The 14,936-nt window shown below is 40.4% G+C and overlaps 1 protein-coding gene across 17 annotated transcripts in view; it reads right to left on the bottom strand.

Moving 5' to 3' along the window:
* MYO18A (myosin XVIIIA) overlaps positions 1-14,936 on the bottom strand; it is a 449,667-nt gene that overhangs the window by 104,864 nt on the left and 329,867 nt on the right. For all 17 annotated transcript variants that reach the window (XM_077480380.1, XM_077480382.1, XM_077480383.1 and 14 more), the window contains 3 exons: positions 14,711-14,854; positions 2,322-2,411; positions 935-1,054 (listed from right to left, as the gene is read on the bottom strand). In XM_077480380.1, coding sequence (XP_077336506.1) covers positions 935-1,054; positions 2,322-2,411; positions 14,711-14,854 — 354 coding nt within the window. The remainder of the gene's footprint in view (positions 1-934; positions 1,055-2,321; positions 2,412-14,710; positions 14,855-14,936) is intronic.

Here is a 14,936-nt window from a genome sequence, read left to right as displayed (position 1 = left end):
GGTAAAAAATAAATAAAATGTTTCCCACAGTAGGGCTTTAAGTAAAGGCAAAGCTCCCTAAGGGGGCCTAGATAGCAGCAATAGACACAATTTCTTACCCTATTCAACAATGTAAAATATATTTTGACTTTGAATATACTTTATTTTGTGTTTAGGACAAATGTTCACTCACTTACTTATTCATCTGCTCAGTGTTGCTAAAATTGCTAAAATAGAAGAATCTTAGAGCAATTACCTAACTGGAAAGCAAGTTGAAATTTTTTTAAGGTTCACACGTGGCTCACCATGGCTCAATTTTAAACTTATTGGCTACATTTTGAAAATCAAAATTTATCTTTGCATTTATATATTGAATAGCTCTGCAGGAGCAGTTGGTGCACCTGTACTAAGCATCCTGTTTGCCAGCAATGTTCATGCCAATTGACATTATTTGTACAGTTTCCAATACAAGGTTATTTGGTGCACGCTCTGATACCCCTGCATAAAGCAGAACAAATTCATTTGGATTACTGTGGGCACATGTATCATCACTGATCCTAAGCACAGGACACAGCACTAGCAGTCTATATACATATTCCTATTGTAAATATTTAAGCTCAGAAATTGAATCAGCAAATGCCATCCTGCAAAGGTGGTAAGCCGTAAACATGCCATAGTAATAACAGTCATTAATGCCTAACAATTTATTTGTATTACAATGTAAGGAGACATAGGTCCCGTGTAGGTCCACCAATTCTCACATATTTATGCCAGAAGGATAATACCATTTTTAAAAAGGCACGCTGAAGGGCAGCAGGAAGACAAACAAAGTACGAAAGGAAGCAGTAAGTAAGCCTTTTGCATCTATTAGATCATAACCCTAGAGATAAGAGAGAGACTTGCCTAAAAGAGCATAGAGACTCTATGGAGAGGATGGAATACTAAGAGGTTTTACCTGCAGATCCTTCATGTCTTTTTCCACCCGCAGTCTATCAGCGGTCTCGGTCTCCAGTAGCTGGGAGGCAGATTCTCCTGTGTTTCTTTCGTCTGTAAGCTCAGAATTCAGCTCTGTGATCTAGAAGTAGTAAATTAATGCAAGGCTTTGTCATAACCAGAGAATTAAATGGAAATCAAACACCACAATCAAAATGAGATTACAGGATCTCTTGTTCTACCTGTTCAGTAATTGCATTATAAAATACAGAATCCCACACTTTCAAAACAAATCAATTTGCCTGATTTTGCTGACTAAAGTGAGACTGGAAAGTGTATCTCTGTGCATTTCTTGGGTCTAGCATTCTTACAGGAAAAACTGACTGACCAAGATGTTTTTTATTCTAACCAACTGGTTTGCTTCTTTTTTTAAATAAGTTGGCACAAGGGGGATCTACAGAGCACGTCCCTCTGTCCCCTGAGACACAAGAATATAAACCTATCCAACAGAATTGTCATCGGTCAGATCATGCCTAACAGAGCTTTCATCATTCAGATCATGCCTAACTCCTCTCTAGGTAGCTTTAGTCATCTAGAGCATGTTTATATAAAATGTAATTGCACTACCTATCATAGAAAAATCCTTTGGCTCTTGCCTAAACAGACGGAGTTTAGCTGAAGATGGTGCGAGTAATCTCACTCAGACCGATGTTTCAGTTCCTGTGATTAGCCATTCTAAAGCACTATTCTGAGCCTCTCCACATACAATCCTAACATCTGAACTGGAATTGGATTCTAGTGAGAGCATCACCAAATGAATGCAAGAAACAAAAAGGTTCTCTTTATAAAAAAAATGTGCTGTGCAAATGTCTCAAACATTCGCACAGCCACCATAAATAACCATGGTATACGGTTTAATATGTTTATTTTCCTTGAACATATCCTTCATTTAGTGGCCATAATACAGTATTTTCCTGATTGAGGTATTGTGGAAAATACTGTATTATGGCCGCTATATGAAGCTGATGATCATAGGACATAAATGCATTAGACACATTACAGATTATTAATTATTAATAACGAGTGTACTAACGCTGGACATGTTCACACAGCTTTTTTCTTTTTACTAGATCCTTAACTATATATATTACTTTTATCAGCCTCATTCTACCTCCTCCACTCATCTGCTTAAAAGAGCTCTCTAAACATGGTATCTTTTATGTACAATTATGAAAACTGTCAGTTTATAAACATGAGTAGAATAGGACCAAGTAGCTATGGAGGAACAATAGCTCATAAATGTTAAGGGCGCCCTCTGGCCTAAAATTGAACATAAAGCAGGAAGCTCTAGTGGAAATAAGGATGGCCAAGAGTAAAAATTCAGGAGCATATTATAAAAGAAGCATTACCCTGCTCTCTAGGCGGTCGGTGTTCAATCTCAGTTCATTCCTCTCCTTCTCAACTTTCTCGAACCTGCTTTTCAGCTGTTGTATCTCTTCCTGCAGAAAGAAGTAGTGTGCAATTTGATAAACATCGAACCCAAACTCACAGTGTACATGAACAGATAAACATTGAGGCGACTAGTACTAATAACAATGTATTGGAACAATATACAGAATTCTTCAGCATTTCCCTCATACAGTGTTCTACGTCAAACCTAGTGATGTTCTCTTAGCAAAATTCTTATGACCTCTAGAACTTGGAAATGGCGTGCCTCACTGTGCATGTAAATATTATTAATATTATTATACAGGATTAATATAGTGCCAACAGTCTGCACAGCGCTCTTTACAATGTTAGGGGAAACAGCACAGTTACAATACAATTCAATACAGGAGGAATCAGAGAGTACTGCTCAAAGCATGATGCTCTTATCTGTTCAATACACCATTTATATAACTAACGTTTTCTCAGCCTTATCTTTTAAATGCCAATCATGTAAAAGTTGCCAGTTGGCACTGTGTTTAGCAGGCTTGTCTTGCAGCACTGGAGGGCATGGTGCTAATAACCACCAGGGTTCTAATCTATAAGGGGTCTAGGCCATAAACTAGAAGAACACCAAGATCTACCCGTTCTCATTTACATGCCAGCACCAAGGGGAGATTCTCATCTCACTTGGCTTATGTTCGTTCAGAGGCTTTGCAAATAATATAATTGCTTTAGAGTTAAGTATGACCAAAATGGTTATGAACAGTTTCCAAACCTGCATTAACATTTGTTCATATATTGTTGTCGGCTACTATATTAAAACAGCCTGTTTTATAAAGAACTTAAGTTATTTCCCAAAAGCCGCAAATTGGATTCTAAATTCTAGGGCTGGTCTTTTGGCTTTAAGGCCGCGTACACACGGGCAGACTGTCTGGCCAACTAAGTCCGTCAGACAATCCGACAGACAGTCCGTCCTACTTTTGAATGAACGGACTTGACCACACACGATGAACAGACAGTCCGCTGAAAGCTTGCGCGATGACGTGTACAGCACGTACGACGGGACTAGAAATACGACGTCCAATACACTGCAATGCAACTTTCGGCCGTGTAAATCCTTTCTGAGCATGCGCCATACTTAGTCCGTCCAACTTGCCTACTCACGAGCGGACTGTCCGCTGAAACCAAAGTTGGACGGACAATATTACGGAAATTCCGAAAGACTTAGTCCGCCAGACTGTCCGCTGAAAAAGTCAGCTGAAGCCCACACACGAGCGGACTGTCCGCTGAAACACGTTTCAGCGGACCAAGTCCGTCAGACAGACCGCCCGTGTGTACACGGCCTAAGGCTTGATTCACATGTTTTTTGATGCATTTTGCAGAAATGCAGGGACATTTTTTAACATGGGTTCCTATGGAACATGTTCACATTAATGCATTTTTGTGCCTCTGCGTTTTTGGAAAGGGTCGGGGACTTTTTTTCATGCAAAATGCAGCGTTTTGCATGTAATAGAAGTCAATGGACCTGCAGCAAAAACGAAAGTACCGCGTTTTTACCGCGATTTGCGTTTTTTATTTATTTTTTTCATTGTTTTAACTGTATATAGCTGGTTGCTAAGCAACCACAGTGTAAAAAAGAATAAAAAAACCCTGCAAAACGTGATAAAATCGTGGTAAAAACATGTGTCCAAAAATACGACAAGCACCGCAAAAAGCACTGCAAAAACGCCCAAAAGCAACATGCATAGATGTGAATCGAGCCTTATGTTTTGTGTGCTTGTTCTTACTCCCGAGTATGGGCCAATTCACACCATTTTTTTTTCTGCACTAAAAATGCATGCACAGTGTTTTCCATGTATTCTAATAGCTCTAGTTCACACCAATGCAGTCAGTTTCCGGTGCAGAAACTGACTGGAACGGACTGCACTGGTGTGAACTTGAGCCTTTGGAATACATGGAAAACACTGTGCATGCATTTTTTAGGGGCAGTTCACACCATAAACATGCACTTTTACATTCTGGATCAGATTTTACTTTACTTTATAGTTCACATCACATGCAGTTCCAGTGCGTTTTTGATACTATTTGCTAGATTCCAGTACAGTTCTGTGCAGAAAAAAATGCAGCAAGGTATTTTTCTGTACCGGAAACTGACTGGAAACTGACTGCATTGGTGTGAACTAGAGCCATTGGAATACATGGAAAACACTGCATGCATTTTTAGTGCATCCGGTGTGAACTAGCACTGAGTGATTCAGAAGTGCTGAAATCATGCACAACTGTGCAAATGGCACTTCCAAAAAAGGGCCAGCAATAAAGGTGCATGTATCTCTATAAGGCTACATTCACACCTATGCATTTTTTGTGCTTTAGGCATGTTGCAAATTTGCACTACAGAACGTGTTCCATAGGAAACCATGTTAAATGGACTGTAGTGCAAATCTGTAAAATGCAAAAAGCACTAAAACTGCATAGGTGTGAATTCTGCCTAAGCCCTTGTACACACGGTCGGAGAATCCGTCGGAATGTGTCCTATCGGACCGCGTCGTCGGATAATCCGACTGTGTGTGGTATGCATCGGACTGATTCCGTCGGAATATCCGTCAGACCCAATTTTCCAACATGTTGGAAATATTTCCCGACCAACTGGGCCGATCGGACATACTCCGATCATGTGTAGAGAATTTTGATCAGACCAAGTGCTACGCATGCTCAGATCAAATTCCTACATCAAAGCTATTGGCTACTAGCCTGAATGTAGTCCCATCGTAACGAAATTACGTCATCACATTCTGAAAGTTTGGATTTTTTCGCCAACTTTGTCCGACCGTGTGTATGCAACAGTTTCGGACAAGATCTGACGGACAAAATCCGACGGGCAATATCCAACGGATTTGGTTGTGGAAATCTCCGACCGTGTATAGAGGGGCTAAGACAGGTTCACTTCAAGGTGCTTGGCTTAGAGGAGAAGTATAGCCAAAGCTATTTTGGCTATACTTCTCCTGTATTTCCCAGGAGTGCACTCAGCTCAGCACTCCCATGATTAAATTTTCCCAGAATCCATGCCTTCAACAGCGGTCTCTCAGACCAGAACTTGACGTCAAATTACAGATTTACCTATCAAACCTCTGCATGAAATATGGCATCCCAGGCAATGCCTGTTAACTGACCCTGGAGTTGGACATTTCATAAGATATTTGCAGTGTTCTATAAATCTTCAGTGATGCACTGAATACATGGCTTCTTAATAAAGTCCTTGAACTGATCATGTAATGAGGAAAGTCTCAGTTCCCAGTCATGTTGTTCAAGTCCAGGTGGTTATTGAAACATAACAGTTTAGGCAGCCTACACCAGCATCTGGAACAGATCTTTTACTACATACTGTCGAACTGCTATTTAGGATCACTCCATATTTATCAAGCCTAGGATTTGTTTTTCCGCTTCAGCACCAATGAACAAGGGTCCTCTGAACCTCTCAAACACCCTAAGTTTGCAATCATGTTTGTTTGAAAGCTCTCTTGTAGAGTACACTGATCAGTGAAAACTTTATGACCACTCCTCAAATAATGAGGACTCCTTTTACTGCCAAAGCAGCCCTGACCCGTTGAGGCATGGACGCCACTAGTCCTCTGAGGGTATCCTGTGGTATCTGGCACCAAGCCATCAGTAGCAGATACTTTACATACTATACTAAGTTCCTAGATTGGACTTGCTTTTTCAGCACACCCCACAGATGCTTGATAGATTGAGATGTGGAGAATTTGGAGGTCAAATCGACACTTCATACTCATATTCCTCAAACCAATCTTGAACTATTTTTGCAGTGTGAAAGGGCACATTATCCTGTTGAAAGGGACCACTTCCATCAGATAATACTGTTTCCATGAGGGGGTGTGCTTGGTCAGCAACAATGTTTAGATAGGTGGTACATGTCACGTAACCACCACATGAATGGGAGGACCCAAGGTTTGGCTCGTCTTCTTTGCATACTGCCTCCTGGTGCCATATCTTTGTGTCACGGGTCAGCATGAGACCTCTGACCTGTCTGTGGTTAGAAAGCCCAAACTGCAATAGCTATTTTTTATGCTTTCAACAAATCAACTTCAGAGAGAACATGTTTACTTGCTGCCTAAAATAAACCATGGAATTCCAGATACCATTAGAACAAAATAATCATTGTTTTTCACTTTAACTGTCAGTGGTCTTAAAGTTATTGCCGATTAGTGTATATAATGGTTACCACTGTTGAGTCCTGGACGAAAGGATTTTAAATATTTTAGCACCACGTCACAATCTTAAGCTACAAAAACACGAGAAAAGTAAGGACTTTAAAGGTGCAAATTTACACAATTAATCATTATTCTATATCAATAACTTCCATTATTGTAATAAAATTCAAAATTGCAAGATTGGTAAATTTAACAGACACATTTTACATGTTCCATGTTAAAATTGATGCATCCATCTTGACATGTTTTGCCAATTTTTTTTATACATCTTCTTCAGAAGTATGTGCATCAATCTGTTAACTTTCCATCAGATATGATCTAGAATTGTAATCGCAGTTGACACCCATGGGATAATGGTCTGGACAACTGAATAGACAACCACGGGGAGGATAAAGATCCAGTTTAAGACTCTATTTATTGTCTCAATCATCCATCATCCACAAGGTATGAGGATCCACAGATTGTGTTAATACCATCAGCTTGTTTGGTCCCTTGTGGCTGGGAGCAAACAAGCTGATAGTATTGACACAAGGAAACAGATTGATGCATATAATCCAGAAGAAGCTGTGTAAAAAATTTGGTGAAACATGTCGCGATGGAGGCATCTATTTTAATATGGAACATGGAAAATGTGTCTTTTATCAGTCCGATTTTGAATTTTTTTTTACAAAAATGAATTTTATTGATATAAAATAAATAACGATTTTATAAAATAATTGCATTCATTTGCACCTTTAAATTCCCTACTTTTTTTGTGTTTTTGTATATAATTGACAAGGGGGGTTTGACCCTTCCCCAGCAAACTTTGAATTTAAGTTGCCACCTGCTTTTTACCACCAGTCATTTTGAGGACTGAGCTAGGGTTGCCACCTCATCCCTTTAAACCGGAACACATATTAATTGCACACGTTCTGTGGCTGATTAAAGTGGTTGTTAACCCTTACAAACCACTTTGACCTACAGGTAAGCCTAGATTAAGGCTTACCTGTAGGTCCAAGCAATATCTCCTAAACCTATATGGTTTAGGAGATATTTGCCCGAAAACGGGCACCGCTGTCTACGGTGCATGCGACTTCGCCAAATGACAGCGGCGGAGCTGCGAGACCCCACCAACAAGATAGATGCGGCTCCTGTGTCAGGTAAGTGACACATAATGGGCTACTATGCGATGCATAGTAGTCCATTATGCTTTGCCTTTGCAGGGAATGAAAGAGGAAGTAAACTCATCAGGGTTTACTTCCTCTTTAAGGTGCCAATTAAACTCACTTGGTGTCTTATCTGCATTCAATTAGCCTGAGAACCTGTAAAATTCATATATGTTCGAGTTTAAAGGGATGAGGTGGCAACCCTAGACTGAGCCAGTATTCATAGGAAAGCAGTTGAACGCTTCTCTCTGAGTCAATGACACACTTGTCCAATGAGGTACACCAATTGATTATTGCTAGATCCTAGGTCATTGATGGTTTGCGAATGTAATGTTAACAAATGCACTTTAAGGTTAAGTTATATTTATAGCATGACATGAATGAACAGGGTTTCATTTTGTATCTCTTTAAATTTCCCGTTCTCTCTTTTTTTCGGAGCTGTTCCAATATTCTGATTATTAGACACATACCGTATTTCCATTTCTGACCAGAGAAAGGTCCTTCTACACATGCTCTCCCTTTGTACTGTGTTAACAAATAAGACCCAGAGGAACATATTATAAATTGTTCTATTCCATTAACAATCTTGTTTCTTTACGTCCTCCAATTGCAGATCATTTATTCCATTCTGTGAAACAAATGATCTGTACTGGTTATTTTTACACTGCGTACTGTTAAATGCAACTGCTCTGACAGTGTGCCCGCAATGTAACACCGAGGGTAAAATGAAGACAAGAGGCGTGCTGCACATAACAGATACAGACATTCAGCTGCTGGTGGTCCAGTTCCTGAGGGTTATCATAATTCACCAACAGAAACCCACTGCTGTAGTACATTTGCAGATTTTCTATTCTCCTTTCTGCCAAACTGTAACAGAATCTCACTAAAATTCCCCTGTGCAGCTCTTGATAATCATAAACATATTCTGCACCACTCCTCCTCGCTCAGACAAACCCCTGGAGGACAATAATTGTAATTTGAACATCCCTACCAGAAGCCGCACACAGCCAAGGGGAGGAGAGACAGCAGGTCTCCTGGCTCACAATAATTCAAACAGTCATACTTCCCCTGGTTTTCAGGGTTATATTTCATATAAGGCCTGTCAATGACAATCATTAAGACACCTAACGGGTTCTGCTACATATTCAATAAAAACAGACCTGAAACAAACACAATGTAATGAAACGTCTATAGCTTGTCTGCCACATGTCAAACAGAACTGCATCAATAGCTGGTCATGTGACCAAATTCCACTAAACATAGTGTACTGAAGTGTGATTCAAGCAGGAGGTTATGGCCAGGGGATGGTTAACTGAAAACAATTTAATTTTAAATAATTCCAAACAGCTGAATGGAGGTTCTTTAATGATCCCTTAACATACATAAAGTTAATGGGTCAGTGTTATTTCAGGTGTAGGTGGAGTCCAATGTGCTGACTCAAATGCTGGTTTCTTGCATCTTTTAAGCACTTCAGCAACAAGCTGTTCCCAACACGGCCTCTGGAGATCTTCCCATCTGCTCTACAATTTGAATCCTCTGACTACATCAGAAGTATTCCAACTCCACCTGCTTCAGTCTCCACATTATTATTATACAGGATTTATATAACGCAAACAGTTTGCGCAGAACTTTATATAAAATTATGTTGAAAATTCCCCAGATGTCTGAACCCATCATAATGGCTGCTTGTTCTGGGCCAATCAAGAAGGTCAGCATCTCAGAGATGCAGCCCACGCAGGTCTATCATTATATAGAACAAAGCAAAGATTTCCCTATATACTTATACCATTAGTAGACTTAAAGTGGTAGTAAACTGATAAACTGCAAAAACCACTGACAGGCAAAGTTTTTATAATGACTGTTCCCACTGCCTGTCAGCGGGTAATGTGATCTGAGCTGCAAATGCGCAGCTCAGACCACATTTACTGCCCACTCTGTGTGCCTCATGCGATTGCGCAGGAAAGACATCCCCCCAGCCTCGCCATTTAAGTGGCCAAAGATACAAAACCTAGAAGGAAGACTATGGAGCCATGTCAGTGCAATGCTTGAGGGCTTTGCTTGTAGGTAATTCTGTCATGATGTACTAGTATGCAGTGCATGACTTAAAGTGGTTCTAACAGGGGAAGGTTTTTATCTTCATGCATTCTATGCATGAAGGTAAAAAAAACCTTCAGTATGCAGCCCCCCCAGGCTCAACTAATACTTACCTGAGCCCAAATGTGCTTGAGAGTGGCTGCTCCCTGGGTCTCTGCCTCCTGATTGGCTGAGAGAGTCATTGGCTCCAGCTGCTGTCAGTCAAAGCTCAGAGCCAGTGAGGAGGGAGCAGGGGGCGGACAGAGCACTCGGAGCGCTAGCGAGGGACCTGAGAAACTGAGGATTGGGGCAGCTCTGTCCGATCCCATTGCACAGAGCAGGTAAGTATTACATGTTTGTTATTTAAAAAAAAATGAAAAAAAAAATACCTTCAATACCACTTTAAACCTACAGTTTTTTTTTTTACATTAACAAGACTTTACTACCACTTTGAGGGCATTGTACACTTTCAAATCTTTTTTGTTGTTCTAACTAGGTTTTCTAGCTATATTCCTTTTGTGCTTGCCTTACCTTGTAAAGATGGGCTCACATGTTGTGGTTGCAATTTGTAGTGTCATGGCCAATTGATACCCCTATGTCCATGTATTAATTCACCTAACTTGTTTCTATTCATCAGAGGGACAAGCAGCTTCTTGATCTGGGTCAAATGCATGTCCAATTATTTCTTTGCGTTGTATCACAAATGTGTGACTGCTAATTATATGAAACATACACATCTCTTCCAGGGAGGTTAGGTCTGTTAATTGATTTTAGCTGCATTAGAACTAGACTGAGAGACCCAGAGATTGTGGTATATGTTGTTTCTTCACAGGAAGTGTCAGTTCTTAGACAAAAGACAGTAGACATGCATTAACATGGGCAATGCCATGCCACGTGCCGCATGTTTCAAACACATTTCTAACACAGAAATGTGATGATGTACGCCACAGTAGACTCTCCATACAGATCAACAATAGAAACCTTAAACCTACGTAATCAATGCACATCTTGTGTAGGTGAAATACACAAGGTGCAGGTAGGAAGGTTTATAGAAAAATTAGAAGGCACTAAAAATGACCAATGGTTAGACTCATTGAGGCCAAATTCAACTTTACTGAAGTCCAGAATTCTGGAGCTACCGACAGGTAAGTTCCGACTACGTGTTTGTTAATCTGAAACAGGATTAGGACAGGTTTACTTTCACTCTCCAATAGTATCAATTCTGAGTGTAATGACCCTTTTATGATTTGAACTGATAGACAACCTTCGCAGCTTCACAAAAATGATATCACTAATATAGCCTATGCACCGTAAATCTCGTGTTTGTTGAGCCACTTGAAAGACTCTGTTCATCTTTTATCATTGAGAGCTACAACATGCACCTACCATTGCTCATGTGATTGCTGACAGCATTGTATCCCTCTGTCTAGTTTAACAAGGTAAATCTGGCAGAAAATAATGGACAGCTTCCAGCGGTAACATGAAAGAGGGTGCTCACAGTAGACTCTGATAAGAGCTGAATGGAATCAACCAAGTGGGACAAAGTTAAAGTCACCCTCAGCACATGGATTGAAGGTCCACAACAATTTTATAAACAAACATCTCTGCATAAAAGTACTCGGTATTTTGAGAGTGGCGAGCCAGTGATCACCTTTCAAAATAAATAAAAGATAGTTTGATAATAGACGGGTAAAAATGTACATTTAAAGTGAATATGTACACTTAAAGAGAACATGTCAGCTATTTTAAACTTTAAAAAAGGTAATGTACAGAGGGTGCAACTCATCTCACTAGGACTTTTGGGGTTGATTTAGGCAAGTAGTCTGTTCACTTTGTAGGGGAATTGCACTTTGTGAGGGAATTTTCTCTTAGTAAATTTAGTGAAAATTATTTTTGCAAAAATCAAGTTCAAGGGGAAAAAACAACATTATGCTTGCTTGTACATGATTAGAGAGTAGAGCTTCACCTCATACACCAAGCAAAGAGAATAACCTATTTCCATTAGTAAAACACCTACTGATGTGCTTCCTTGGCTCCTGGCTTTCCAAATGTCATTGGGAAGACTAAAAAATGTATCTGTACTGATCAGACTGTAAGATATAACTACTCTACATATACTGCAAGATTGGGAACTCATCAGCCACTATGCCAATAACTTTTGAGTTCTTATAAGGAACTGATTGAGTCAGTAAGATTAACAGAATCCATAAAGCAAAGTCTCTAGCCTCTATGTGACAGTGATTAATCAGGAAGGTCCTACGCTATGCATGCCAAGTCTGACTTTTCCATTAGCAGTCCTTTTAGAGAAGTGGTACCTCTCTGCTGAATTTAGCTAGAGCTGTACATTACCACATGTGGTATTTTGTCATTGAAACAGGCACTAAGCACTCTCAGCCTGATGCCATCTAGCTGCACCTCTGATACATTCTATTCTCTGAATAAACAAATCTCCTTTTAGAACTAGCATTACCATCAAGGCCTACACTTTTAAATGTTCCACTTCAAGACTCCAGATTTAAAAAGACTCTAATCAAACATTGCCAATCTTTATGCGTTGATTCTGCCATAACACCAAAGGGTGAGAACCTCAGGCTTCTAGGGATGTTGACATTAGCTGAGCAGTTCAATTGTGATGTGCTTGCAAAGTCTGCCTATCCTTCCTGTCTAGAACAGATCAAAGATTTTAGCAAGGAATGTGGTACAGTGTGGTAAACATGGCCCGTATCACCACAATATTATTTATAAAAGTGCTCAGTGAATGGTTTAATATGTTCAGTTAAAGGGTTTATGAAACCAAAAAGCTTGCCTCTTAGACAAAGCTTTCTGGTGCTTTCAAGTGGTAGAATATTGATATAAGAAATATCATGATTAAAGAAATGCATACTGGTTAAAGTGTCATAGGACATTATAATGTAGGTCATGGCATAAGGTTGTAAGCAACCTTAGGTTAAGGTTAAAATATCTTTCAGGTTTTCTTTGCCATCTATGTCCAATGTAGAGATTCCTCTTCACTTCCTGTCTGTTAGACACAACAGGAAGTGAGAGGAAAACTTTCCAAAATGAGGAGCCCCCCTGACAGCTTTCATTGAACAAGTGACACTGTTGAAAAATGTCCTTCTATTCTTGTTCTAATGGCAAGATAATATGGATTGAGTACTGGTGATATTGGTCTGCAAGACAAACTGAGGGATTGAATCTCCACAGTAATTACAGTGTTTTGGATAGTGTAGAGAATAGAAAACACTGCCCATGCATTGTTTCTGTTTGTACCACTAGGGAGATTTCCCTTTACTTTTTGTCCTGATTGTACAGCAGGAAGTGTGCAGAAGTCTGACATCTGTGCATTGCAGGTCATTATTCTTAAAGTGGTTGTAGAGCTTTCTGTATGCAGCAGCCCCCCTAATACTTACCTGAGCAACATCTCGATCCAGCGCTGTTGCACGAGAGACTTGGCTGTCTGGACTCTCCTTTCTCAATGGCTGAGACAGCAGCGAGGCGTCATTGCCTCCCACTGCTGTCAAAGTCAGTGAGCCAATGAGGAGAGAGAGGGGGCGGGGCTAGGCTGCAAGTCCATGTCTGTATGTACACACGGAGCTGGGTTTTCACACCCACATGATCTAATGCCTGCACCATTTGACATTTTGTACTGCGATATATGAATCGATCTGGGGATGTCATTAACTTTCTATCGACACCCAAAGCAGTTTGAATCGGGCAGTGTGAGCTGCCTGCTAGTCATATGCGATGCAGGAATCGGCACTGGAATCGTGCTGGTTCCCGCATTGCGCTAGTGTGAACCGGCACTAAGGGTAAATGTAAACAGACAAAGGCAGTGTTTGGTGCATTCATTTATTACATTTTTTTAAGCCAAGTACAAAAAATACCCATTGATCCTCCCAGAATATTTGTGTCCTTGTAATCTCCTGTGCACTGAACTGAGATCTTAGCCTTCCCAGCTATCTTCTGTGAACTAGAACACCTAACCCTATGTAATGGGAGGAGGAGAGGGGAACTAACTGCACCCAAGGACTGATAAGCTGCAATATATTACATTTTTGTTTTTTGAGTTTAGATACACTTTGACTGATGTTTAAAGAGAGGTACGGCCAAAGCTTTTTTGGCCTCACCTTTCTTGTGAGTATCAGGTGTGCACTTTTGCTCTCCTGTGACCCAGAGTCAGCTAATAGCGGGCTAGTGCCCACTATCAGCCAGCATCACAGAGCCACTCCGGGTTCTGGAAGGATCACAATCATATTGTCCAGATCCACCCTGCTGCCTGATTGACAGCTGGATCCAGCATTCAATACTCCAGCTGCACCCATCCCCTCTTTTGCCTAGCACTCCAGTGACCAATGGAGGGGCAGAGTGGACAGCAGTGACTGATGGTCACAATTCTACGCAGACCAAGAACTGAGCAATCATGGGTAATGTGATCACTCAGTTCTTAGTCTCCGAATCAACATGGGACAGCTGCCACCTCAGAATAATGCTACAGCAAACAGGTAATTCTGCAAGGTTGCTTTTTCTATGTACCCCAAACGTCTTCTTTAAACTAAAATATGAGTGCTAGCATTGGTTTTCTGAACATTTCACATCATTACTCACTACATCATCATCTTACTGAACACTGACAGTATGAAAATATAGAAAAATAGATAAGCATCACTTATAATAATAGGAGCATCACTGTCTCCTGGGAAACTTACTGTTAGAGAATTTATTTTTTTATCTTTATGTTCTGCCAGCTGTGTATAGAAATTTTATCTACCAGCAGCACGATGCACAGACAGCCTGCTGGCAGAACAAACAGAAGCCCCCTATGGATTATTAGTTAGCCCATGCATAGTATCAACAAACACATTTTCTCTACAAATAAACACTGAATATATTGGCAAAGCTGGGTGTGACAACCATTTTACTTACGTCTTTGCCTCGGATTTGGTCCTCAGTCAGCTGCACCTGTATGAGAGGCCGGACAGTGCTGATAAGCTTCCACCAGGGCCAACCCTTTACCCCCTTGTTCTTTTTGATGTTCTTCTGGATGCAGCGGATAGCAAGCTGTTGAATCTACAGGGGGAAAAAAAGAAAAAGAAAAAAAGGATCAGTGCTAAGATAGGACTGAATCCTAGCACACCGACTAGAGACGTCA

The sequence above is a fragment of the Lithobates pipiens genome, unplaced genomic scaffold (assembly GCF_037356315.1).
Source record: "Lithobates pipiens isolate NorthernLeopardFrog02 unplaced genomic scaffold, aLitPip1_a1.2 Scaffold_16, whole genome shotgun sequence".
Lineage (NCBI taxonomy): Eukaryota > Metazoa > Chordata > Amphibia > Anura > Ranidae > Lithobates > Lithobates pipiens.
This window is presented reverse-complemented; position numbering and strand designations above follow the sequence as displayed.